The following is a 26,607-nucleotide window of genomic DNA, read 5'->3' as shown; positions in this document are numbered from 1 at the left end:
GATCATTCTAAAATGAGAGATTATTCAATATGTTGTAATGTGTTTTATGATGCACAGAACAGGCTGGTCTGGCTTTTGCCATTTTTGAACCTTTGTAAATGAGGCAGAAAAAACTATGGGAACTTCCGAGTTAGGAAAACAGACCCAATATTTAGCACAATGTTTAATACATATTTAACAGCAGAGTCTAACCAGAATGTTGGGGCAATATTAAACTTAGTGCACCCTTGCAAGCACTGTAATTATTTGTGATGTGATGTTATCCACAAACTTAATCATTTAGCCACATACTGTCCCATAAATAAGAGAGAAAGAGAGAGAGAGAGAGAGAGAGAGAGAGAGAGAAACAGAGAGAAGAACAATCAGACTTACTTTCTTTCTTCAGCTGAGTGATTATGGAGTACTCTCCTCTGTTCATGGTCCTAAAAAATCAAGACATGTAGGCCATGATTAGAAAAACGTTTTATGGGCTAGTTTTTTAAATGTTATCTTACATTATGACAATGCAATGTGTTCTCAAGCTACACCAGAGTCCTACACAGTACACATGACATTATTCTCTTGGTTACCATGGTACAGTATCTATCAAAAGCAAGATTATAAACCAGTAAACCTGTCTTCCAACGTAAAACATGGAACAACTGCAAGAGAGCTGCAGTAAAGATGATCTTTACTTGCAATTTAAAAAAAAGAAATCTCAATAAATTGACAAATAAATAAATCTTGCAGCACATTTTTCCACATTTACAGTGCAGCATTGAAGCACTGCTGACTTCAATTCATTTTCCAAATGAATGAAATGAGCATTTAACACTTGGCTGTAACTCTCATTTGTGTAATGGAATGAATTTGTAAGACGGCATTGGAAAAAATGGAGCCCTGTCTAACGCGGGAGATTATCCTCACATCAACGACATTTACAATTTTCTTTGACAAATTCTTCCTTTCATCCAGAAGATATGCCAAGAGTGTGATTGGAAGGTTATCGTTTAGATTAGAATGAATATGCTTGACTGCTGACAGCAGGATGATTCGGGATAAAAGCAGGTTTGTCTCATAGATCAAGACTGCTCGCGCTTCCTCTCCGATAAAGCTGAAAGAAGCTGTTAAGATGTTTAGTGCACTGCCAGACTCATTAAATGTTAATTACTGCATCACTGGGAGGGGAACAACTGCTGTGAACTCATGAATAACACTGCAGAATCAGACTGTACATTCATGCTCAGTGCATGTCCTATGCAACATTTGGTTTTGAAGACAACATGAAACCAACATGAAATCTTATTACGAATGATTCATCAGTGAATGTTATTCTAAAGAAAAAAAAAATAAATGTAATGAAATATCTTTCTCCGCCTCTGAAACGATGTGACCAATGCATCCTTCAAGTGGAGTTGGAAATATCGCCATAACGAGTTTCGAACACATGAACGATCAAGCACAGTTGTATTTACCAGTGGGAAACTTGGAATTCTAGATGATATCCGAGTTGACGAGTTGTGATGTTGGAAAGGGCGTGTCGGCATGAAAGATCATGGAAAACAATGAATTTGCTAGATACCATGCATTAATAAATCAGATAGGTCATGTAAATGTCATGCAGGTGTATTCACCTGTGCTTATTGACAGGTACAACAGGAAACAGGATGGCTTTTACCATCATTTATTGTGTTTTTGTTTAAGTTTGGCTTCTTGTGTATTTTGTTTTTTGACTTGTGTATGCATGACATTTCTTAACAACGAATGCCCAACCTGGATGTAGAAGCTTCCCGAGTGGCCTAATATGTTTCACATTCACTTGCACCAATAAAATCCAAATGAATACAATCAAGTCAAGACCTACATTATTTCCTTTACATTATAATTTTGTGTTTCACTCATAAATACGATACAATACAGCAGTTAAACTGAAACTGAAAGTGATGTGTGTAATTTTTTTGTTCAAATGCTTTCTCCTATACAAACTTAAGATGCAGAGTCAATTATAAATATGCCATTTGTAGGTTGATTTCCCTCAAAAGCGTAGACACTGTGACACTATCAAAACATTCCCCTGCTTGTTTGAGAATCCCAACCAGCCCGACATATCAACTTTTTTTCCCAATAACGACACATGCACAGCAACAGTTTCATTCCTACCTGTAATTGAAATGCATGACAGCCTGTAATGCGCTCCCTCCTCCTGTGGATATGTCGCCTTCGAAGCCAGGCAGCAGAGGAGTCACCACATACACACGGAACTTCTTATTCTCTCTGTGACATATTACATCACACATCAGTCCCAATACATCCACGTAAATACACAACATGCAGTACATGGTCATAAGTATGTGGACACTCCCTTCTAATCAACAGATTTGCCTTGGCCCCTTTAGACTATTCTTAACGCTAAGGCATGCAATGATATACTTGAAAATTGTGGTTTTCCAACTTTGTGGCAACAGATTGGGAAGAGTCCTTTTCTGTCCAAGTATGATAATGCCCCTAGGCACAAAGCGAGGTCCATAAAGAAACTGTTTACAGAGTCTGGTGTGAAACAACATGACTTGCTTGCACAAAGCCAAAACCGGATCCCCACTGAACACCTTTGGGATGAATTGGAAGGCCAAGAACCCATCACCCAAAATCAGTGCCTGACCTCACTGATGTTCTTGTTTCTGTATGGGAGCAAATCTCCACTGCCATGTTCCAACATCTAGTGGAAAGCTTTTCCAGAGTTGAAACTGTTATAGCAGCAAAGAGAGGACCAAGTCCCTATTAAAGCCTATGGGTTTTGAAATTATATACACAACAAGCACATGTGGGTGTGGTGTTTGGTTGTCCACATACTTTTGGCCATATAGTGAATGACACTCATTCTAAAATCATATTCCCTAACCTTCTGTTGCGTTAAAGGGATAGTTCACCCAAAAATGAAAATTCTCACATCATTTACTCACCTTCATGCCAGATGTGTATGACTTTTTTTCTTCTGCAGAACACAAATTATGATTTTTAGAAGAAAATTTCTGCTCCGTAGGTCCATACAGTGCAAGTGAATGGGTGTCAAAATGTTGATGCTCTAAAAAGCACATAAAGGCATCATAAAAGTGAGCCATATGACTCTAGTGCTTTAATCCATATTTTCAGAAGTGATATGATAGGTGTGGGTGAGAAACAGATCAATATTTAAGTCCTTTTTGTTTGAAATTATAATCTCTGCCCAATGGTGTGCGGTATGCATGAAGAATGTGAATCACCAAAAACACAAGAAGAAGAATGTGAAAGTGATCTGTTTCTAACCCACATCTATCATATCGCTTCTGAAGATATTTATTTAACCACTGGAGTCTTATGGATTACTTTTATGCTGACTTGTGTAATTTTTGGAGCTTAAAATTTTTGGGACCTACAGAGCAGAAATATTCTTCTAAAAATCTTTGTTTGTGTTCAGCATATGTAAGAAATTCATACATATCTGGGATTTTTGAGTGAACTATTCCTTTAATTACACCATCCTTTCCACCACGTTTCTTTTAAGCAACATTTCCTTATGCTCAATCTGTGTGCTGCCTCCATAACTATAAATTCATTGGCTGTGTCTCGTTTGGAAGGATGCGTCCTCCGGAGGTCACATTTGTCGGCTGCATACGTCATCAAGGCTGTCTCGTTTCAGAAAAGCGAATAGGACGCTTCGAATGCAGCCTTCGAATGCGACCTTCTTTCACGGGAATTCGGAGGAATGCATGAGGTGTATCCTTCATGGGCACTCACAACCCACAATTCTTTGCTTCAACGGAAATTTCTAAAAAAAAAATTACGCCAATTTGCCCGTAAATATGATGTTCAAATGCAAGTAATGTTAATTCCCAAGTTGAAGTAGATGGGTGCAGAGTATATAATATGTATAATTATATTAATATATAATTAAAATAAAGTATTAGACTAAAAGTACACCTGTAAAATCTATTTTCTTTTCTCTTTACATCATTATAACTCTCCTAAAATGTACCTCATACATTCCCTTCCAGAGGGACTTTGTTCCCTTCTCACTCAAAGTGCTCACGCTTGTTAAAGAGTAGCGTGCTGTCATAGCAACCATGCTTGGTTCCGTTTCTGTTTGTCCTACGAATGCCATCTCGTTTAAACGAGACTTGTTTAAAGGAGGACACTCGGTATACTGCAGCCTTCAAAGGACGCATCCTACCTAGCATGCAGCCTTCGAAAACGAGACACAGCCATTAGAAATGACTCCTCTCCCAGAGAGCTTTCTAAACACATTGCGATTTAACATAACATTGTTATAATACAAACATCAATGCAGTTTTTAAGTACTGAGGACAATTCATGTGAAGACTGAATGAAGAGTGGCACGTCTAGGTGCAGAGCTGCTCATGTCACGTGTGCATTGACAGGTGCGAGCTTCTCATTAGCTGCCAATGTGCATTAAAGACAGGCCTGATTCGGGGGCCTGGGTAGCTCAGCGAGTATTGACGCTGACTACCTACCCTCCCTAGCAACCAGGCTAATTTGGTTGCTTAGGAGACCTGGCTGGAGTCACTCAGCACACCCTGGATTTGAACTCGCAACTCCAGCCAGGTCTCCTAAGCAACCAAATTGGCCCGGTTGCTAGGGAGGGTATAGTCACTTGTGGTAACCTCCTCGTGGTCGCGATTAGTGGTTCTCGCTCTCGATGGAGTGCATGGTAAATTGTGCGTGGATTGTGGTGAATAGCATGATCCTCCACGTGCCGACTCTCCGCGGTGTCATACACAGCGAGCCACGTGATAAGATGCGTGGATCGACAGTCTCAGAAGTGGAGGCAACTGAGACATGTCCCAATTGAGGTGAGTAACCGCGCCACCACGAGGACCTACTAAGTAGTGGGAATTGGGCATTCCAAATTGAGGAGAAAAGGGGATAAAAAAATACAATAAAAAAGACAGGCCTGATTCTCCAGCTGAGCCAGTGTGCATGACAGGCTGCACAGAGAGAAACTTACCCCTGTATATCAGATAACTTCCAGGACATCATTAGCATGGAAAAAGGTGGCAGTTTACTGAAGGGAGTGACATAGATGTGTCTGCTTACAGACCCTATGAAATCACTTAGCATGCACAGTTTTCTGTCCTGTGTTGACATATATTTCCTATTGAAACAGTAAGTTTGGGTGGAATTTATTCGAAGGGCTTGTTTGTTTTTTTAAGCCAATAGGCTTTAGCTACAGTATGTCACAATCATGAACCATGTTTTGCTACCTGCTAGGCTAATACTAGAGGGAAAGACATTTTCATTCTAGAGAACATTTGATTGGACAAAAATCTGTGTAGTGCATGATGAGTTAGCACTATTTTTGGTCCATTTTCCCAGAAGAAAAAGACAGCATTTAAATGCATGTATGTGCTAATATGCATGTATGTGCTTTTGTCAACATTTACAATAGGAGTACACTAGCATGTAGATTGTTTCAAAGCTAATTCACATAGACTGAATTTTGAAGGGTTTTAAAGACCTAATAGGGACATAAAGAAGATGGGTTTGCTTGTGTGTTTGTTTATATGCCTGTGCATCCCTACTGAGATCTATTGGTCCAGTGAATGGTGATGAATGACAATCAGTGTTAATGCATTAGGATTCTTGCACTTACTTGTGAGCTCTGATGATTCTCTCAATAATGGCATCTCCAATCTTGTTGCAAACATGTTTGTTATCGGCACAGCTAATGAAAAACTGGTTCTGAAAGAAAACAATGCAATGAAATGCAGAAACAATCACTTTAGTTCATCAGGCACGTAATGTCAGGTGAATAATTTATTATAGGCATTTGCCATCTTTAAGGAGAAGAAAAGGGAACAGGATCAGGAAACACGAGCCATGAACACAGTGTCTCAATCGGTCAGAGTTTGTGCACTAACTGCTATGGCAGGTCTGTAAAGTGAAACAGTTTTGCTCGCATTTGTGATTAAAAATGCTAATATGCGACGTCAAATTTGAACCCATTTGCACGAGTGCGAGAAGAACAAAGAACACGTTTAACAGGTTGCTGTGGACGCGTTGTCAAAGTTGCAGTAAAATGTTCCATGGTGCACACTGGTCCCGCATTGCAGCCTGTGCACGAAAGAGAACTGCAGAAACAGATCCGATCAATGAAAATGTAAGATATTATTCTGTTTGCCCTCAAAGGCATCTAGTTGCTCGATTTCCAGAGGACTAGCTCAGGCATGTTTCTAAAATTCCGATAAACACCATAGTGAGATGAGTTCCTCTAAATGGCCATTCAGATAAGTGGTCTATTCATATGGGGTTTTCAGTGGTCTATTCTTTTTTTTTTCTCCCCAGTTTTGCATGCCCAATTCCCAATGCATGCTAAGTCCTCATGGTGGCGTAGTGACTCCGGGTGGCGGAGGACGAATCTCAGTTGCCTCCGCGTCTGAGACCGTCAATCCACGCATCTTATCATGTGGCTTGTTGAGCGTGTTACCGCAGAGACTTAGCGCGTGTGGAGGCTCACGCTATTCTCCGCGTCATCCACGCACAACTCCACAAAACCACGCGCCCCACTGAGAGCGAGAACCACATCATAGCGACCACGAGGAGGTTAACCCAACGTGACTCTACCCACCCTAGCAACCGGGCAAATTGGTTGCTTAGGAAGCCTGACTGGAGTCACTCAGCTCACCCTGGATTCGAACATGCGACTCCAGGTGTGGTAGTCAGCGTCTTTACTCGCTGAGCTACCCAGGCCCCCTTCAGTGGTCTATTCTTAAAGTATACAATTAATATGTTAACAAACTGATTAAAATTCAAAGTGTTATTGTTTTGCTCAATTATATGATTAGTTATTTTTTTGCATTTAGCATTCTTTTATGAACAGACCCACTGGTTGAGAACCACTGATATAATGTATTACGTACAGGTATTTTGCACCTAAGTCACAACGGAGGTCCACACATTTGAAGCATACATTATGGCTGTAAACTAACAGACAGCAAGAAAAATGTTGATTGTGAACCTCAATGTAGATGAAGTGCTTGCTCTTGGCGATGACCTGAATGTAGGCATTATGAATGGACTCCTCATGATGCTTGATTCCAGCGGACCAGTCTGCAGCTGACCGCAATACCTGAAAGACAATTACATTTATTCATTTGGCAGATGCTTTTTTCCAAAGCGACTTACAGTGCATTCAGGGTAGGGGAGATGGGGGCTAGTAGTCACACTTTTCTCTATTAATTTCTGTATAGGGCACATAACTTAAACTAAATGAAAACGGATATTGAACATTTGCATGGTTATTGCCCATGAGAAAAGATAAGTTTCAATGAGCACACGTTGACCAATAACAGGTTGTCACACTATATGCGAAATATATAAGTGTAGAGCCAAGGAGGGGCCGGGCTGGAATGACGCACGCCCAGTCCCCAATCAACCTGATGGGGCGCGCGAGGGATAAAGGCAGCCGGGGACGACAGTTCGAGAGAGAGAGAATTACAGGCAGCTGCCTTGCATGTGTTTGTTTGTGTGTTTTTGGTTAAGTTGTTCATTAAACTATTATTTAAGTTGTCAAGCCGGTTCTCGCCTCCTCCTTTGCACTGAACCCTTTACAATAGCGAAAACATACCTTTGTGCACCGGTAATTGGACTGTTGACCACCTTATCATTACTGAGCTATAACCCTTATGACAACTTGTGACCGGTGTGACAACTAGCCTCTCACCCACGGCTTTGTCCTTTCCTAGACCAGTTGAGTTACAGATATTACAGTGCAGTTGTCTCTTTTGCGTGTGTGTGTGTGTGTATTTCCTTCTAACCTGAACTTTGGTCTGGACACAGTCTGGCACTTGGTACTTCAGATCATTGCCCGTACTATGAGATTTGGGCAGCAGAAATGGATAGGAGAGAGATCTGTACTTTGGCTTCATTATCTAAAAGAGAGGGGGAAAAAAAGAAAAATCTGTTTCTTGTGACAGAACAGAATAATGCTTTAAAAAAATGCCACTTCTTGAAGTGAACATAAAAGGAATTCATAAAACTGTAAAGTATGAAGAGAAGTTTGAAGTGTTTGGGTCAGGGCTCTGGCAGAGGGTTGGTAAATATCCCACCTTGGTGAAGTTCCAGCGCTGTATAAAGTGCCTGGCCACATCTCTGGCTGCTTTCCCATGCACCACTGAGGAGATGTCATGCCAGGGCATTCTGGGGGTCGTGTACCTGTCAATAAAATCTGTAGTCGAGCACAGTGTTAAAAAGCAAGACTGCAAACATGAATCACATAAAATACCCTGTGTTTATAACGGGAACCTTGGATTACCAGAGTTAATGATTAATGTAATGAAGAAAATAAAAAACTGCCAGGAAATAAACATGTGGCTCACCATCAAAAGGCTTGTCCAGCTGAACCCAGTCTTTGTAGACGAAGTTGCAATAGTCTTTGCCATGCCAGAAGCGTGTGTTCCCCATCAGCTCTCCTTCTCCTGTCTGCAGACTGTGCACTGAGCCACTCACTGTAGACACAAGACACACAATACCATTGTACAACACTAACTGATCCTTGGAAATCAACAAAAAATGCTTTTAAATCTGCCAGTTCATGAAGTCAAATTACTTTTATCAAGATGTATGCAACTATGGAAATTCAGGCATACACATACGGTACACACAACATGTAGAGAATATAGGCTATGAATACACGATACACATAAACATGCTGAAACATGTACATGTCACAACTGAAACAGTTTAGCAGTAGATGCCAGTGTCAAATGACAAAATAACTTACATCAAGCCAAGCAAACATCAGACCACTGACACATTTAGATTGTCAAGTTCCATGACAAACATGTAATAACAAAGGCATGGTATGAGAGCCAGTGTATGTATATTTTATTGTACTTCAAAATAGTATATCAAATCCTAAAACTGAATAATTACAGGGGTCACATCACACATTGTTACTCATACATTGTAATTTTTGTGAGGTCCACAAAAATAACAACAACAACAACAACAAAACAGCCATTATTTAGTTTTTCATGACCATTTTCCAACCTTTTTGAACCAATAGAATTAAACAGGCATTTTATGAGCTGCTGGGTTTGATGTCAGGTCAAATCTATTTATCTATCTAGGGTATCTATCCTACTTTCTCCTTATTACCTTATAAACCAAATGATGTGTTCTTAACAAGTAAATGTGGTCAATGATATGTGAATGTTTTGAGTTTTTTTTTTACATCATAAATCTATAGGATTCCATAACGAGCCATTTTTGCAGCTCGATTTTGATCAATTATAGTACAATTAACTCTTGTATCTCAAAAGATCAAGGAAAATCTGACTCCTCATGATACGACCACTTTAATAGCAAATGCATGTGTTTAGTGTTAAAACAATCTGTGACAAATGAAATTTCCCCTACCACAGTCTGTTAATTGTGTGTTCAAATCTCTGATGTAGAAATTTAAGGTCAAAGTAATTTCATTAATGCATATCTCTGCTATTCTTTAAGTCAGTCTCAAATACACCAAATCCTTTCTCGGACCGTCTGCAGAAAACCTATACACAGAGTATGTTTGATCTCTGGCTGAGTGAACAAACAGGGAGAGCTAAACCAAGAAAACAAAAGCGTGCTCACTCAAGCCAGATGTCCAGAACTATACCAATATCAGCCAGAGAGGATAAGCATAACTGCACATCGAACACGGAAGAAACTGAACACTGAAAACACTGCAAACACATGCAACTCTAATAAAGGTGATGACACAGTCAGAATCCAACAAATTTCCCAGATGTGTGAAAACATCCATAACATTTAAGTGATCTGAATATAATCCATTAAAGAATGGCACAGAGCTGCCTAAGAAAGACAACTGTTTGAAGTGGCTGTTATCCAAGCAACTGTTTGAAGTTAAGGTCACAGAGGAATTCGTCATCAGCAGACACTGAGAACGTAACACAAATATACCGTGCACACAGAGTGTATTGTGGATTCAGTTTACACAGGTTTGTTTCTTTCTTTAAAAGGATAGTTCACCTGAAAATTACAATTCTCTCATCATTTACTCACACTCATGCCATCCCAGATGTGTATGACTTTCTTTCTTCTGCAGAACACAAACAAAGATTTTTAGAATTTCAGCTCTGTTGGTCCTCACAATACAAGTCAATGGTGACCAGAACTCAGAAGGTCCATAAAGGACATAAAGGCAGCATAAAAGTAATCCATATGACTCATGTGTTTAACTCCATGTCTTCAAAAGTGATACAATAGATGTGGGTGAGAAACAGATCAAAATTTAAGTCCTTTTTTTTTTTTTTTTTACTATAAATCTTCACCTATGACCAGCCCCAACCAGCAGGTGGCTGAATGTGAATGTAAAAGTCACTTCAATATAGAATGTGGAAGTGAAAGTGTACATTTACAGTACAAAATGACTTAAATATTGATCTGTTTCACCCCCACATATCATATAGCTTCAGAAGATATGGATTTAATCACTGGAGTCATCTGGATTACTTTTATGCTCTTTTTATGTGCTTTTTGGACCTTCTGAGATCTGGCCACCATTTACTTGCATTGTGTGGACCAACAGAGCTGAGATATTCTTCAAAAAATCTTAAATTGTGTTCTGCAGAAGAAAGACAGTCATACACATCTGGGATGGCATGAGGGTGAGTAAATGATGAGAGAATTTTCATTATCATGAAATATCCCTTTAAGGCTAGTTACAGCAGAATTTCTTACTCTTAGAGCTGTCAATGCTGCTGATGCTGTCGGCATGGTGAAGGCCACGTTGGAGGTGATGGTAAAAGCTGAAACGTGCCTTGCGAGTGTGACCGATGCCCTTGAGTTTGGGCAGGTCCACTGCGTCATCAACCATTGAGCGGCTGCCATTTCCACTTGAGGAACTTTTTTTCTTGGGCTTGGATGGATTCAGTCCCTGAGTCCCAAAACAAACATAATTCCATTTAATTTTAACTGGCAGAAACATCTAGAAACAGTCATTAATTTCAAAATTCAAAGCCAAAGACATAATGACATACTATAGGTGTGTCATCTATGAGAGTGGATCCAATAATGAAGCAAAATAAAGTAATAATTGGTTGAAGACATGGCTATAACTTTTTAGGTGCCTATGAGAATTTGGACACACTCAACGGAACTTGTTTCTTATGATCTTAAAAACCTTTTAATCTAAAGACTTATGCTTAAGAGAGTATACAGAGCTGTAATCTAGGCAAAGGGTGGCTACTTTGAAGATGCTAAAAGTTAAGATTCCCATACGTCTATCTGTGTTATTTCATAGATTTGTTGAAGTACTAATGCAGAATAAGCTGATGTGGTAAACATTTTGACTGGTTGTGTATGTGTGTATGGAGATGATGTCTTTTACCTGCTCTATGGCTTGGGCAACAGAGCGTGTTACACTTCCTACATCTGTGAGCCGGTGCTCCCGGTCATCCCAACGACCATATGCTAGATCAATTCCCCCGACGAAAGCAACTGATTGGTCGATCACTACTATCTTCTCATGGTGTGCCCATAAGTAGACAGAGGAGGAGACGTGATCAGGGTGTCTCATCACCTGTTGACAGGGAAGAACAGTTACAATATTGTGTCATAAAGATATATACACAAGTAGGTTTTCAAGGTTTAAAGGTAAACATTTAATGTCAGTCAGTTTTTTGCACCAAAAAGTCATAATTTAAACATTTTAAATTTCAAAGCCTAACCATTTTCCACCCTCTTTTTGACTCTAAGAATAAAACTGTCAGTCTTTGCTGGTGTGACTTATAGAAACAACCCCTTCACATATGAAATTAGCAACAGCAGTTTGCTTCTTTTTTGCCCAGAATGTGGGTTTGTTGTCATGTAAACTATATTTTTTACTGCCCCATTCTTTAATAACAGCCTCGTTGTAAAGCCTACAGTACATTTTGAGAGGATCACATAAGAATAAAACCACACTGAAATGTGCTGCATAAACTAACAACCGACTAAATGACTGGGAACTGTTAAAAATGAACTTCATTCACAGTTTTCCTAACATTGGGAGTCTTTGGAAGGATATTTGGAGTGACAAGAGCAACACATTTGGAACTAGGAACAGTACTAGGTTAGGCAAATTACCTCACTATGACTCGCCAGGCCAAATATCTAAACACCGAATAAATTTGGCGTTGACGTATAAATGTCAGTGGATAATGTTACAGGCTTCTGATGTCTTAAACCAGAGGATTTCAATATAAGACATTTTTGCAGCTTGGTTTCAATTAATAGTTTTTTTGGAGTTTATAATGTAACTTCTCAGTTCTGAAACTTACATTATGTTTTCACAGCAAAATGAACTCTTTTATCTTAAAAGATCAAGGACCATTTGATACCTCATTATACAAACCGTTTAAAAGTCCCACAGAGGTGCACACGTTACCTTGATGTTTGGGTGAAGGTGCATTAGTGTTCTTTTGCTGTATTCACTATTGATGCCGAGTGCCAGCTCCACTTCCTTATACAGCATGACAAAGATCCTCACTCCTTGTTGCTAAAAGACAAAGAGAAATTATTTTAATCCAGCCTCAAAGTTTAAACTCAGTTCATAAAGACATTCATTCAGTTATGAGAGTTTAAATTAATTTCACCACTTAATAATTACATTCATGCGAAATTATATGCATGACACTATTTGACACTATTTGAGTAATGTTCAGGGGACTTACAGCCTTGCGTTTCAGAATGCAGTCTAGCCTCCAGCGATTACCCTCTACCACAGGCCTCTTAAGAAAGATCTCAGGACTGAGCCTGCACACCAGAAAAAGTTACAATGATCTACCACAATGTTTGTGGTATACAGTACCACAAACACACCTTTAAAGTCAACACAAAATCAAAACGGACCACATTTACTTTCTTAATACATTTTCCTGGTTTCATTGTGCATGATTAATCAGGGAATGTTATTCCAGAGGCGAAAATGTTTGTCTTTGTAATTTTTCATCAATATATAATGACTTGCGATGTGGTGCGCCGCATCTGAAAATACTTTGTACTTTGAAGGATGCTTCAATGAATAGTTCACCCAAAAATGAAAATTATCATTTACTCACCCTCATGCCATCCCAGATGTGTGTGACTTTCTTTCTTCTGCCTAAAACAAATGAAGATTTTTAGAAGAATATCTCAGCTCTGTAGGTCCTCACAATGCAAGTCAACAGGGTCCAAAACTTTGAAGTTCAGAAATCACATAAAGGCAGCATAAAAGTAATCCATACAACTCCAGTGGTTTAATCCATATCTACAGAAGTGATATAATTGGTGTGGGTGAAAGTCAATATTTAAGTCCTTTTTTACTATAAGTTCTCTTCCCTGCCCAGTAGGTGGTGATATGCACGAAGAATGCGAATCACCAAAAACACAAGAAGAAGACCTCTTAGGAGAGAAGAGTGCTTAGGAGGGCTGTTTAAAATAGTGGAGATTTATGGTATAAAAAAGGACTTAAGTATTTATCTGTTTCTCACTCACAACTATCATATTTCTTCTGAAGACATGGATTAAAACACTGGAGTTGTATGGATTACTTTTATGCTGCCTTTATATGCTTTTCAAACTTCAAAGTTTTGGACCCTGTTAACCTGCATTGTAAGGACCTACAGAGCTGAGATATTCTTTCTAAAAATCTATGTGTTCAGCAGAAGAAAGAAAGTAATACACATCTGGGATGGCATGAGGGTGAGTAAATGATAAGAGAATTTTCAACAGGTGCTGTGGGGGAGAAGTCCTCCACAATTGCCAACTTATATCCACTTTTCACGGCCTACATTTTTTTAATATCCTGTTGTTGAATATCCTGTTTCATTTGGAAATACATAACATTACCCAAGTAATATTGGGTTTAGAATGTAGTTTCATGTTGACTTTAAGTACATCAAATAAATGTTTGATCTTTCTTACTCTACAAGCATGAAGATGAAAACGCTTGCAGTGTAAAATCAGTGGAATGCATTAAAACTACATGAAAAACACATATTTAGATATTCCAGTTTCTCCACCATAACCATCCACCCCATGACACACAGACAGGATCAGACCATTAAGTCTATTCCAGGCAAGATATTTCTGAAATAAGTAGGGCTGGAAACTCGAAACCAGTGAAGTGAGAGGTACTGCTAGACTAGTCAAACTGTCTAACATAAACCTCCCACACTGAGCCTGGCTCCACATCCACATCCACAGGCTCTGCATGTGGGGTTGCAATGATCATCCGTCTTGCACTACCAGTGCATTTTGTTGAAAATTTGTTGAATAAATCTACATATTTCACAGTCCAGTTAAAGGTGAAGCGTGTAATATTTTTTCAATATTATGATACTGTCTCCAATCCCAGCTTAATATGCATAAACAACTGTAAGGCATTTACTTAGAGGTCAATTACCCCAATAAGTGTCAATACTGTAACTCTGTAGTGCTACCAAACATTGCCCTCTCTGTTTGAGCATCCCAACCAGCCATTGGTTCAGCAAGATGGGTTCAATGGTGTGAGTTTGGCACGGGACTGACGGGAACAGTAATTACATTTGGTGATGCTACCATCACAGAAAATACTCACTTCAGCTTTAATAAGGTATATTTCTCAGCAGAAATGAGACACTGCATGTACTTGTTGAAGGGTTAACAGTGTGAACATACATACCACCAGTCTGTGATGAAGATCTCTTCTCTGGCCTCCTCCAGTGCATTTGCAAGATCCTCCATGTAGGTTTTGCCATTCACATACCTGGACAGTCATAAATTCAAATTTCAGGAATGAAAATATTTTTTCCAAGACGTCACAAGGTAGTAGATGAAACAGAAATCTGACAGGACACCAAAAAGAAAATCTCTGTATTTGCCTAAAACAGGAACAATTAGATGTGTTGGCTGAAATCAAAATTACCATTTAGAGGGTATGTTCTCCTCCTCCCTGGCAAAAGATCCAAAGCGGTGGTTCCTTAAAAAGTCCTTGCCATGTTTCTTGACAAAGCTTTCAATGGCCTGACCCCACCATCGTGCATGTCTGTAACTAGTGAATTTTAGCACCAGTTTCCTTCACAAAAGACACACACAAACACCAAGCATTTATAAGATGATACACTCACATAACAGAGATATCTGATTTGAAACTGGATATGAAAAGAATACTGTTTATATTTGTATTATAGACCATTTCAAGGACTATTCATCAGTTTAAAGAAGTGATGTCTTTGTTCCGTAAACATTTCCTACTAGTTGTCATACTCATTCAAAACATCAGTGGGAGGCACATCACTCACAGTGACTTTAACACGATTAACTTTACTAACGATTACACGATTTGTCATAAAATTTCATTTTTAAAATGTGGGCCATGTTGTCCGGTTGCTGGATGCTACCTGGTTGCCTGGAACTAATGGAAATTAAAGTATTTAGATCTCCGAAAAAGAAAACACAAATGGACGCATGGACAGCAACAGTGAAACGAGACAGCTTGATACGTGCAGCACTAACACCTGTAGCACATGTTATCTCTTGTAGGTGAACAAAATTTATGCCAACTAATTGTAAGTTTGATAGGTAGAGCTCTAAAAGTGACTATAGATTGATTTAATTAATGAATGAAGCTGCGCAAGTAATTTTCTATTACATTTAGTCATTTAGCAGACACTTTTTTTCTGTTCTTTTTTTTTATCCACTTTTCTCCCAATTTGGAATGCCCAATTCCCATCACTTAGTGGGTCATTGTGGTGGTGCGGTTACTCATCTCAATCACAAGTCTCAGTTGCCTCCACTTCTGAGACAGTCAATCCGTGCATCTTATCACATGGCTTGTTGTGCATGACACCACAGAGACTCTGTGACACATGCTTCTCTCCGCGATCCACACACAACTTACCACACGTCACATTGAGAGCGAGAACCACTAATCACGACCACGAGGAGGTTACCCCATGTGGCTCTACCCTCTCTAGCAACCGGGCCAATTTGGTTGCTTAGGAGACCTGGCTGGAGTCACTCAGCACACCCTGGATTCAAACTCACGACTCCAGGGGTGGTAGTCAGCGTCAATACTCGCTGAGCTACACAGGCCCCCTATTTAGCAGACGCTTTCACGACAGTCAATGGAACAGCACACTCTTACTTCAATTCACTCCTCCAGGTCTATGTCCCAACTTGCTCTCTGTAGTCAATTAACGAGCGGCATCTGGCGGTCCCATCGCAAAGGGTCACAAAGTCGATTTCACAATCATTCACTTTCTCTGTTCCTCTGCGGTGGAATGTTCTTCAAACCTCTACACGATCTGCTGACACCATCTCAGCATTCAAGAACCAATTGAAAACACATCTGTTCCATGAGCACTTAACCAATCCACACTAAATGCACGTACTATTTAAAAATTAAAAAAGGGAAACAAATTTTTAAATAAAAATCCTTGTCTGTCTCTTTCTTCTGCACTAGCATCTGTACTACTCCAGCCACTTTGAGAACACTGAAGATATTGTTGACTTTTGTATGAAAAATTGCTTATGTTCCTCATTTGTAAGTCACTTTGAATAAAAACATTTGCTAAATGACTAAATGTAATTAGGTATCTTAACATTAAAAAATAAATCCTTACCTTGTCCGCAGCAGGTCACTCAGACAGCTTCGTTGAACGGCTTCATTGATTTTAACAGGAGCGATCCAATATTAATATATAATATCTCTCCGCAGAGGAAGTAATCTAAACTATGATAGAATTTCATTGCTTTTCTAACATAGACGTTCAGTATCAACAACATGTCTGGATAAGTCACTTTAGGTAAACGTTTGATGTTCTTTGACAAAATACATTAACTCAGAGCCTTATTTATAGGATCTGGTATTTGTACCGGAAGTGCTCCCAAGCCAGTAGCATTCTTAATCTTTTGTTATTGTTTTCATCCATGAAATGGACTATATTTTTATGTTTTAGGTAAGTTTAGGTAATTTTATTGCAGAAACTGTGGAGGAGGAAGAGAAGGAGAAAAAGGAGGAGGAGAAGTTGATGATTATGAAGGAGAAGTAGGAGAATAAGAATCTAAGAGAACATACCTGGACAGATTTTCTATGCTTACTCCATGTTTGGTCTCTGTTTGTTTGGAGTCCATTTTGATGCTAAACTCATTGTCTACCAGCAGGACAAACGAAATCACACCTGTGTCTGGCTTCATGTACAGTAGGAAAGAGTCCTTCACAACCAGCCACCTAAACACAGAGCACAAATTACTTTAGTATTAGTTATGATATGATAACCATCAGGTCAAACCTAGCCTAAAAGTAAGCTTACTTAAAGTGCTATTCTACTGAGAGAAGTGGCAGCAGTGCAACAGTGTCAGTTTAATCAGAGCATGAAAATAGCATAGTATCAGTTGAACAAGAGATAAACAGCATGTGAGACTCAAAGAGACTAATGTAATGTGTGTGCACAGGCATTCGCTCTCTCCCATTTTGTTTTGTCACAGATTACACTGCTTTAAAGAATGTTGCACAAAATTTTAAAGCTCAAAGTAAAATGAACAGCCTCATTGCATGAATGTACTTATCTACTATTGCAGCTGACCTGGGGGAGATTCAGCAAATTAGTTTGTGTTGCATAAACAATTTGAGTGTTATAAGAAATGCTGGGATTGACCTCTTGGACCAACGGTAGCAGATTTCATTGTGGCCACAGCAGTTCAGGCCGGGGATACGGTGACCTCCTGACCTTTTATAAACAATGCCTTCTCTGAAAGAAACAAGCATGGCATTAGTCTTCTTTACATAACCATAAGAATAAGAAATTATGTAATGAATACAATTTTGTGTAAAGAAAATTAAGTCTACTTTTAGGAACATTATTTGTATTATGATGTTTTTATTTGAATGTTTTTTTTTTTATGACAATTAAGCACACCACCCTCATTAGCATTACTGTATTGTGAAAAAAATAATTATTTAAATTTTTTAAATTGTAAAGTATTAACAAATCATGGTAGTATTTGTCAAACTTCCTATACTTTGTGCTGCTTGTAGAAGGGAAAAAACAGTTGGATTACAAAAAACAAATGGTAGAATAAGACTCTCACAGTAATGATATAATGAGAATCACTGAGAATAATGAAAATGACAATAAATAAATACAAATTGGGGGGTGGGGGTTATTGGTATGGATACTTGATTGTCAAAAAAAATTATGTCACAATGCAAAAAATATCTAAAATAGGCTTAATTTATAAATGCAAAATTAAAAGAATAGTTAATTCATATTAAATAATTATTATTTATATATATATATATATATATATATATATTTTGAGGAGAAATATGAATCTGACATGTTTTCATGAGATTCACCCTCTAAACAAGAATCTAGGCATAGCCAAAATTATTTAGCCATTAGTTTTAAATTATCATTCACTGTAAGGCAATAATAAAACAGTACTGCAAAACAAAAAGTGAGTGTTCTTACAAGCCCTTTGGGCCCAGGTCTTGAATGAAGGACAACTGGCTCACATCAATAAACTCCATCTAGAAAAAAGAAACAATTCTGCTTAATACCAGCGAGACCGAGATGCAGCTTCATTTAAAAGAAGTTGACACTATATCCTCAGCTATACTGACCCTGAGAGAGTATGAAAGAGAAAGAGAAAGAAACAAGGAATTTGAGAAAGAAAGAGAGAGAAGGCAGAGAATTAGAGATGTCCTTGATTAAAGCTGCTGAAATTGCCAGCACTGAGCTGAGAGACCTGCACATTAGCACGGTCAGGACACACAGTCTCCATCTGTAATATTGATCCTCGCACTGCTGCTTCATTAAAGATAACTCGATGTGAGCTCCATCAGGCCAGAACTCCCAATATTCATTCCACAAGGTACAAAGATAAAGCGTGAGCTTACGGTTGCATAGTATTTTCGGTACATTGACATCCTCAGCAGCTTGTTTAGGTAGTCTTCCAGTTGTTTCTGCAAAACAAGTTAAATACATTTTAATAATTTGGTTCTTTGTTGATGGACCACAATAGAGCTCAAACTATTGGGTTCAAGAAGTAATTCCATTCAAAATCTCCATACCGAAAATTATTTTTAGCAGCATAACCCTTCCAAGATAAAAGCTGCAGGCCAGTGTGATTTCAACTTAATTCATTTTTTAAAAACTGTTTAATTGCCACATTTTCTGTAAACCACTACACTACCCAGAATCCTGAAGCAAGATCCACCAATCAGAGAAGTCGCTGTAAACATAGAAATAGCATGGCAAGAAGGGTAGTAGTGAGTTTTTGCAGGCTAGTTAATGTTAACTAGCCATGTAGCAACAACCAAACCTTAGTTCATATAGGACATTGTAGTGCAGCGTAGTATAAAATATAGCAGTGTTTTTAATTTTTTTTAAAATAAAAAATAACATAAAAAAAAGACTGATTTGATTAATTCATATCTTTTGCAGTGTATTATTGGTCATTAATTCCCTAATAAAATACATTAAGGTCACCATTTTTTGCCTTGGTCTTTATATTTGAAGCAAAAAAAATAAATAAATAAAAATAAATAAATAAATATGAATGTTTTGTAATGTTTTGATTAATCTCAGAACAGCTTAGTTTGATTCAAGGCTTAGAAGATCTCTTTATTTAAGAATTACCAGCATTACTTATAGAGAAAATGAATGGGAAAATAGTTCTAAAACCCAGGCCACAAACAAAGTGTGCAGACACTATTGAGCTCATCATCTAGACTTACATAGGTATTGTAGCATATTCTGTGAACAGTACATGTCCTTATGTGACTCGTACTCGATGATGCGAAAAGCAGAGACTCTAGTGAGTGTTGTTAGCACATGTTCTAAACCAGAAAATCATGTCAGTGCCGTAATGTGGGAGATACCTGACCACACACTCACATGCCTTATGATGATAAAGATTGCGTCATGCTCAACATTGTGAATGCTCACTTTTTAATAATGTGATCAAGGGTTGGTGGTGCAGTTGGCACACCAGAGACACTCACCTTCCTACTGGACACTTGCTCCTCTCGCGCCAGCTCCTCTCTGCCTCCTCGAGGCAGAACGAGCATCTGCCTCACCTCGCTCCGCTTGATGCTCTTCCTTCTCACTGTATGGCTGAAAGAAAGACAGAGATATCAAGGTCTGAGAGAGAAGAAGGAACACTAACAAAGGGAAACATGTATCAATGAAAATGAATAGCCATGTAATCTGAGAAAAGAGGGTGAGTCAAAAAAGGGAAAAGAGGGAGTGAGAGAAAGGACAACAGAGAAAAAAGGCAGAGAAAGAAGGTACTTAGAGAAAAACAACAGAGAAAAAAACAAGCATAGAGGAAGTGAAAAATATTTCAGCTCAGAATGAGGATCAACTGATAGGCCCTGTTTACCCCTGGTATTAACACCTGTCTTGGGTTATTCAATCTCAAGTGGTCAGGCGAGATACATCACCATTTATAACTTGCATTAACATGTGTTTCCTGTGACAATTGGTGATTTCAAGGGGAGGGTCTCTGAATTCATGATTGCATATGTCAATTATCAAGTTAGACAGTAAGCACAGAAAAGTTTGCATTTTAATCTTGCCAACTAAAGATGTTCTAAACAGGATACTCATAGTTATTTTTTGCAAGTAACAGTATTAAATGAATAAGGTGATTATAAAAAAGAAGTTAAAGCTGAAGTATGTAATTTCTGCGAAACTAGCTCCACCAAATGGAATTGCAAAAATAAACATTGTTTTCAAAACAGCTTTCTGAATATGCCCCGTCTGCCATTGGTCAAACAAAGAGATAGTCCCGCTCCCAACTCATGCCATTGTTTGAGTCAACGTAATTGTGCTTGTATAGGCTGGTCGCTTAAAACAGAGGATTTTCATAGCGCCATAGAGACATTGCTTACAGATTTCGAGAAAATTAACCTATGAATGGCTTACTTATATTTGTCTCTGCATATTAGCTGGGATAAGAGAAAGTATTTTAACACCGAAAAAGTGACATACTTCAGTTTTAACCTCATATACCTAGTCAGTGAAAGACACACCATTTGGGCCCATCTTGAATATTTTTTTTATATATATACGTGTGCTTGACATACATTTAACTATTTTGCAGACACTTTTATCCAGTGTTAAAAATTTAGTTTTACATGAAGGAAATTTAATTTGATTTTTAAGGCATTTATGAGGGCATTTATTTTTTTCTAATCATTTACTATGAAACATAATCTACCTCATCCCACAAGTCAAATAAGTTAATTTAATTAATTTATTAATATACATTTATTACCACTTACCCGAAGAATTAAATCAACATTAACTAATATTTTTGACATAATATGTAAGTAGAACTGTAATAGAATATTAAGAACTTGATCATATGTTTCAAATAAAAAAATGTAAAAAAAATTACAAATGCATTTTTGGCCCCCACATTTTGAATTTTGGGGGCATTTTTGCCCTGAGCCCCCCTTAATTTCAGACCCTTCTTTTATCCTAAGCAAATTATTTGTGAAGTCTGTATGTGTTTCTCCAAACTTTTACATTTGCTGGTTATTTTTTTTTTTTTAAAGCCACATGCAATCAGCTAAGTGTTCGGTTTAACTTTAAATTAATTACAAAACATTTTGGACCCCATTTACACCTCGAGACCATAGTATGATAAGGGTCTATAAATAAATACAAAACAAATGGGCCCAAATGGTGTGTCCTTCATTGACTAGGTATATGTGCTTAACTCCTTTTTGACTAAAATACTAGATGATAGAACCTTATAAAACTGAGGTCGCAACCTGTATTTAGCGCTGTCTGCTTGTGATTGGATCAGCTGAAACAGATATTAATATCAGCTGTGCACATGGTGTGAGTTAAATTGACAGGCAGGCGTCTGACCTTCGGGTGGGCAATGGGATCCTCATGAGGGTCTTGTAGCGAAGAAGCTCTTTGTGCAGCTCCATGAAGTGCTTCTCTTTCCTTTTCACCACCCAGGTGAAGTTCCCATGTTTAAGCTCTATCTTAAACACTGCTGGCATTGCCTGTGGACACAGCAGTTACATCAGATCTGTTATAGGTAATATCTTTGAACCTTCATCTTAAAGGTTAGTTCACACATAACTGAAACCACTGTCATCATTTACTCACCCTCATGTTATTCCAAATCCATATCCATATGACTCTCTTTATTCCACTGAACACAAAAGGAGAAGTCAGGCAGAATGTTAGTCTCAGTCGCAAATCACCTTCATTGTAAGATAAACAGATCTAATGTAAATGGTGACAGGCTAACATTCTGCCTAACATCTACTTTTGTGTTCCACAGAAAAAAGAAAGTCATACAGGTTTGAAACAATACAAGGGTTGGTGAATGATGACAGAATTGTCATTTTTGGGTCATCTATGCCTTTTAACTTACTGCTAAAGACACAAATTGAAAAGTGTTTGTGTGCTTCATAGACCTTGGAAACACTCCTGTGTTTGGAGATATTGAAGCGGTCTGGGGTCCTGGTGAACCTCTCCACATCTAGAATCTTAGCAGTGATGGGGACAGTGTTCAGGTAGATCTGAGCTTCTGCCTCTTTAAAGCCAACTGTTCTGTACACGGCTGAGAATGGGATGTGGAAATCTCCTGAAAGAGATTACAGGGCAGACTGAGGCATGCCTGAGTGAATGTGTGCTCTAGTGCATGTGTGTTTGTGATGTAAAGGGACATGCTGCAACATGCTGAGGAGTCATTATCTTAAAGGAATAGTTCACCCAAAACTACAAATTCTCTCATTATTCACTTACCCTGATGCCATCCCAGATGTTTATGAGTGTCTTTCTTCAGCAGACCACAAATTAAGATTTTCTGAAAAATGTTGGAGCTCTGTAGGTTCTTATAATGTAAATAAACTGTGCCATCAGGCTGCTGGCTATTTGATGCTCCAAAAGGCATATTTCTGCAGCATAAAAGTAATCCACACGACACCAGTTGATCAATTAATGTCTTCTTTTTTTTGTTGCAATTAAAAATTTTTATTGATACATATATACACAAAGAAAAACCCAACACATATACAACAAATCAACATTTCACATTCAACCCCCACTAATATCCTTCCCCATTCACCAACCCCACCCGACCCCCAACAAACACCCCTGTGGACACACATAACACATATACAAAAAAAAAAAAAAAAACAGAAAACAAAAAATAAATATATATAATAAACAAACATAATTAAACTAAACTACACTCTCCACACCCCCTCCCCGAGAGTCCCGCAAAAACGCTAAATAATTAGTAAGTCCAAAAACCCTAGCCTTCTATTTGCCACCTCCTTGAAAGCTGCCACCCTATCCATTTCCACAGACCACTCCGAAAATGAGGGCACTCTATTCGACTTCCATCCCCTTAAAATAATTTGCCTGCCAATCATGAGACTGGTCAGAACCCAATTTTTTATGTGATTATCCTCCAAATTTATGACCGCCCCATCACCCAGAATACAGAGTCTGGGACAAAGTAAAATTTGATTGCCCAAAAAGTCACACATATAACTGAACCTTCAACCAAAATTCTTGGATCTTAACACACCCCCAAAAAACATGGATTGTGACTGGCAATGCCAGCAGGAGGGTGTGTCTTTAAGACCAAGCCTATACAATCTAGAGGGGGTCCAGTAGATTCTATGTAATATCTTGAATTGCATAAGGCGCACCCTTGCATCTCTAGATGCAGACTTGACATTTTTTAGAATCCTAGCCCACACTCCAATACCGTTTAAATCTTTCTCCCATAATCTCTTGATAGAAGTTAAAGCTCTGTCCCCCAGACTCTGAATTGACCGGGAGTAATACATTGATGCCTCATGACCTTTTCCAAAAGCAGTAATCACCTCTCCCAGGGTATCTGCCGCTTTAGAGGGGTGTGTACTACTCCCACAAATAGTACAGAGCAGCTAGCACAGCTGTAAATACAGTACCTATAGAACTGAGATCTGGGAATCTCAAAGTGTTGAACCAAATTTTCAAAAGATCTCAACCCTCCACTCTCATATAGGTCACCGAGTGCAGTAACCCCCCCTCACATAATTTAGGGTTCAGCCATATGCTCGAGGCAACATTTAAATAAATGTCTGAATTAAACACTCTGGACACTTTTTGTCCATACCGCGTTCAAATGTGAGATAACAGGGTGTGACGTAACTTCTCCGGTTAGTTTAATAAAAAGGCTTTGTAATGGCAAAATAGGGGAAGAACTTCCTGTTATATACAAAACCAGGGAGGGCTCTCTCAGGTGGAAGCGACCAATGAACTAAATGTCTGAGACTGAATGAATAATAATAAAACAAAATCTTGGGTAGGCCTAGCCCACCTTTGTCAGTCGGCCTATGTAATTTAGTAAAATGTAATCTGGGATGTTTACCATTCAAAATGAAGGACTTCGCTATACTATCAAATTGCTTGAAATAAGAGAGTGGGACATCTACAGGGAGATATTGTAACAAGTAGTTACATTTTGGAATACAATTCATTTTAATAACATTAACCTTCCCAATCATAGATAAATGTAATGAAGCCCACCTGCCCACATCGCTCGAAAACCTTTTTATTAAGGGGTCAAAATTAACTAACTAAATCAGACAAATTTGCTGGGAATAAAATGCCCAAACACTTAATGACCTGTTTGGGCCACTGGAAGGCCTCCGGCTGGAAAGCCATAACTGGGCAGTATGTTGTCAGTGCCAAAGCTTCGGATTTAGACCAATTGACTCTGTATCCTGAGAACTTAGAAAAGGAATTAATAATTCTGTGGAGGCGAGGCATAGATCTAATAGTGTCGGAGACAAATTATAAAATATCATTTGCGTAAAGCAAAAGCTTATGCACCATACCTCCCGCCACCACCCCTGGAAAATCATCCTCCTTTCTTATCGTGGCTGCTAATGGTTCCAGGGTGAGACAGAACAATAATTGGGAAAGAGGGCAACCCTGCCAGGTGCCCCTATCCAGAGTAAAATAATCTGAAATTAATCCATTCATTGGTACCGCCACTACCGTGTGTCTATAAAGTAATTTAATCCATCCAATAAAAGTTTTCCCAAACCTGTATATTTCCAAAATCTTAAAAAGATAATCCCATTCTACCATATCAAACGCCTTTTTGGCATCAAAAGAGATGGCAGCGACCGGAGTCTGATCATTCGCCACTGACCACATGATATTGATGAAACGCCTAATGTTAACAGAAGAGCTGCAACCCACATAAACCCCACCTGATCTATATGTATAAGAGATGTCATAACTTTACTAAATCTGTTAGGCAGAATTTTTTACAATATTTTTACATCTAGCTGGATCAGGGAAATTGGACGGTAAACACTTGCTTGGATCTTTGACATTTTTAAGAATCAGTTGATCTGGGCTTGCGTCATGGTTAGTGGAAGCTTTCCATTCTTTAATGATTCCGTATAAAATTCGAACAAAAGTGGAACCAGATCTGAGGTATAAGATCTAAAAAATTCAGTGGCAAAACCATCTGGCCCCGGAGCCTTGCCTGTAGGCAAGGCCTTAATCACCTCGCCAAGCTCCTCCAAGGCATCTCATAATCAAGATAATATTTTTTGCTCAATTGTCAGTTTAGGGAGTTGTAATGATTCCACAAACTTCCTAATATCTTCATCAGTAGACGAAGACGTGGAACTATAAAGATCAAGATAAATTCTTTAAGAGCATTATTAATATCAATGGCCACCACCAGCAGATTTCACTGTGGGAATGGTAGAACAATTAACGTCTTCTAATGCAAATCAATGATTGGTGTAAGAAACAAATTGATAATTAAAACGTTTTTAACTTTAAATTGTTGCTTCCGGCCAATGCTGTTTGAAATGAATTAACTCTTACATGACATTCTTTCTTCTGTTGTATACAAAGCGTGTGCTTCCGAATTCTCACATGAACACGCCATAGCACTTACGTCACTGATGTGTCGACTGCTGGCAGGAAGCAATTTTTTTTAAAGTTAATAAAGTTTTCATAATTGATTTGTTTCTTACACCAACAAATCGATTTGCTTAAGAAGACATTAATTGACCAACTGGAGTCGTGTGGATCAATTATATGTTACCTAAATATGCCAGCAGCCTGATGGCGCCCGTTTACTTACATTATAAGAACTTACAGAGCTTCAACATTTTTCTAAAAATCTACATTTCTGTTCTGCTGAAGAAAGACATTCATACACATCTGGGATGGCATCAGGGTAAGTGAATAATGAGAGAATTTTCATTTTTGGGTGAACTATTCCTTTAAAATTCAGTGTTCCTGCACTAGAATAAAAAGCAAGATGCGGCTCTATGGTTCAAGATGTACATCTAGTGCAAGTTTACGTAGAAAAATGATTAAAAAAACAGCACAGACAGATGTGAAAGTGTTCTGTGTGAATGGACTCTAACATATGGAACAAACACTGGGTCAAATATTGATATTAACCATGTTACCAGATCAATTTGTGCCAAAATACAGAGAATGTGATTGGCCAACAACGACAAACATGGGAAGCATTTTCTTATCCCTCTTAAAGATGTATAGGCCTATTTATTTTTCTATCCTAACTGTGCCTGATTATAAGATTATCGGTAGTTGT

General features: G+C 38.4%; 1 protein-coding gene across 2 annotated transcripts in view; it reads right to left on the bottom strand.

Annotated features, from left to right (window-relative positions):
• LOC127441517 (phospholipase D1-like) overlaps window positions 1–26,607 on the bottom strand; it is a 50,318-nt gene that overhangs the window by 4,869 nt on the left and 18,842 nt on the right. Inside the window, exons 2-22 of one of the 2 annotated variants that reach the window (XM_051699041.1) lie at window positions 22,433–22,602; window positions 22,119–22,164; window positions 21,870–22,012; window positions 19,991–20,102; window positions 18,884–18,949; window positions 18,456–18,514; window positions 17,640–17,732; window positions 17,060–17,212; window positions 14,906–15,055; window positions 14,663–14,746; window positions 12,693–12,774; window positions 12,407–12,517; window positions 11,369–11,560; window positions 10,720–10,915; window positions 8,352–8,480; window positions 8,082–8,200; window positions 7,791–7,904; window positions 6,992–7,102; window positions 5,627–5,715; window positions 2,140–2,253; window positions 373–422 (exon numbers count right to left, since the gene is read on the bottom strand). In XM_051699041.1, the coding sequence (XP_051555001.1) occupies window positions 373–422; window positions 2,140–2,253; window positions 5,627–5,715; window positions 6,992–7,102; window positions 7,791–7,904; window positions 8,082–8,200; window positions 8,352–8,480; window positions 10,720–10,915; window positions 11,369–11,560; window positions 12,407–12,517; window positions 12,693–12,774; window positions 14,663–14,746; window positions 14,906–15,055; window positions 17,060–17,212; window positions 17,640–17,732; window positions 18,456–18,514; window positions 18,884–18,949; window positions 19,991–20,102; window positions 21,870–22,012; window positions 22,119–22,164; window positions 22,433–22,497 (2,278 nt within the window). In that variant the 5' untranslated portion in view covers window positions 22,498–22,602. The remainder of the gene's footprint in view (window positions 1–372; window positions 423–2,139; window positions 2,254–5,626; window positions 5,716–6,991; window positions 7,103–7,790; window positions 7,905–8,081; window positions 8,201–8,351; window positions 8,481–10,719; window positions 10,916–11,368; window positions 11,561–12,406; window positions 12,518–12,692; window positions 12,775–14,662; window positions 14,747–14,905; window positions 15,056–17,059; window positions 17,213–17,639; window positions 17,733–18,455; window positions 18,515–18,883; window positions 18,950–19,990; window positions 20,103–21,869; window positions 22,013–22,118; window positions 22,165–22,432; window positions 22,603–26,607) is intronic. The other variant, XM_051699040.1, reaches the window with a different exon arrangement.

The sequence above is a fragment of the Myxocyprinus asiaticus genome, chromosome 5 (assembly GCF_019703515.2).
Source record: "Myxocyprinus asiaticus isolate MX2 ecotype Aquarium Trade chromosome 5, UBuf_Myxa_2, whole genome shotgun sequence".
Classification (NCBI taxonomy): domain Eukaryota; kingdom Metazoa; phylum Chordata; class Actinopteri; order Cypriniformes; family Catostomidae; genus Myxocyprinus; species Myxocyprinus asiaticus.
The sequence above is the reverse complement of the archived record's forward strand: the minus strand, read 5'-3'. Positions and strand labels throughout refer to the sequence as shown.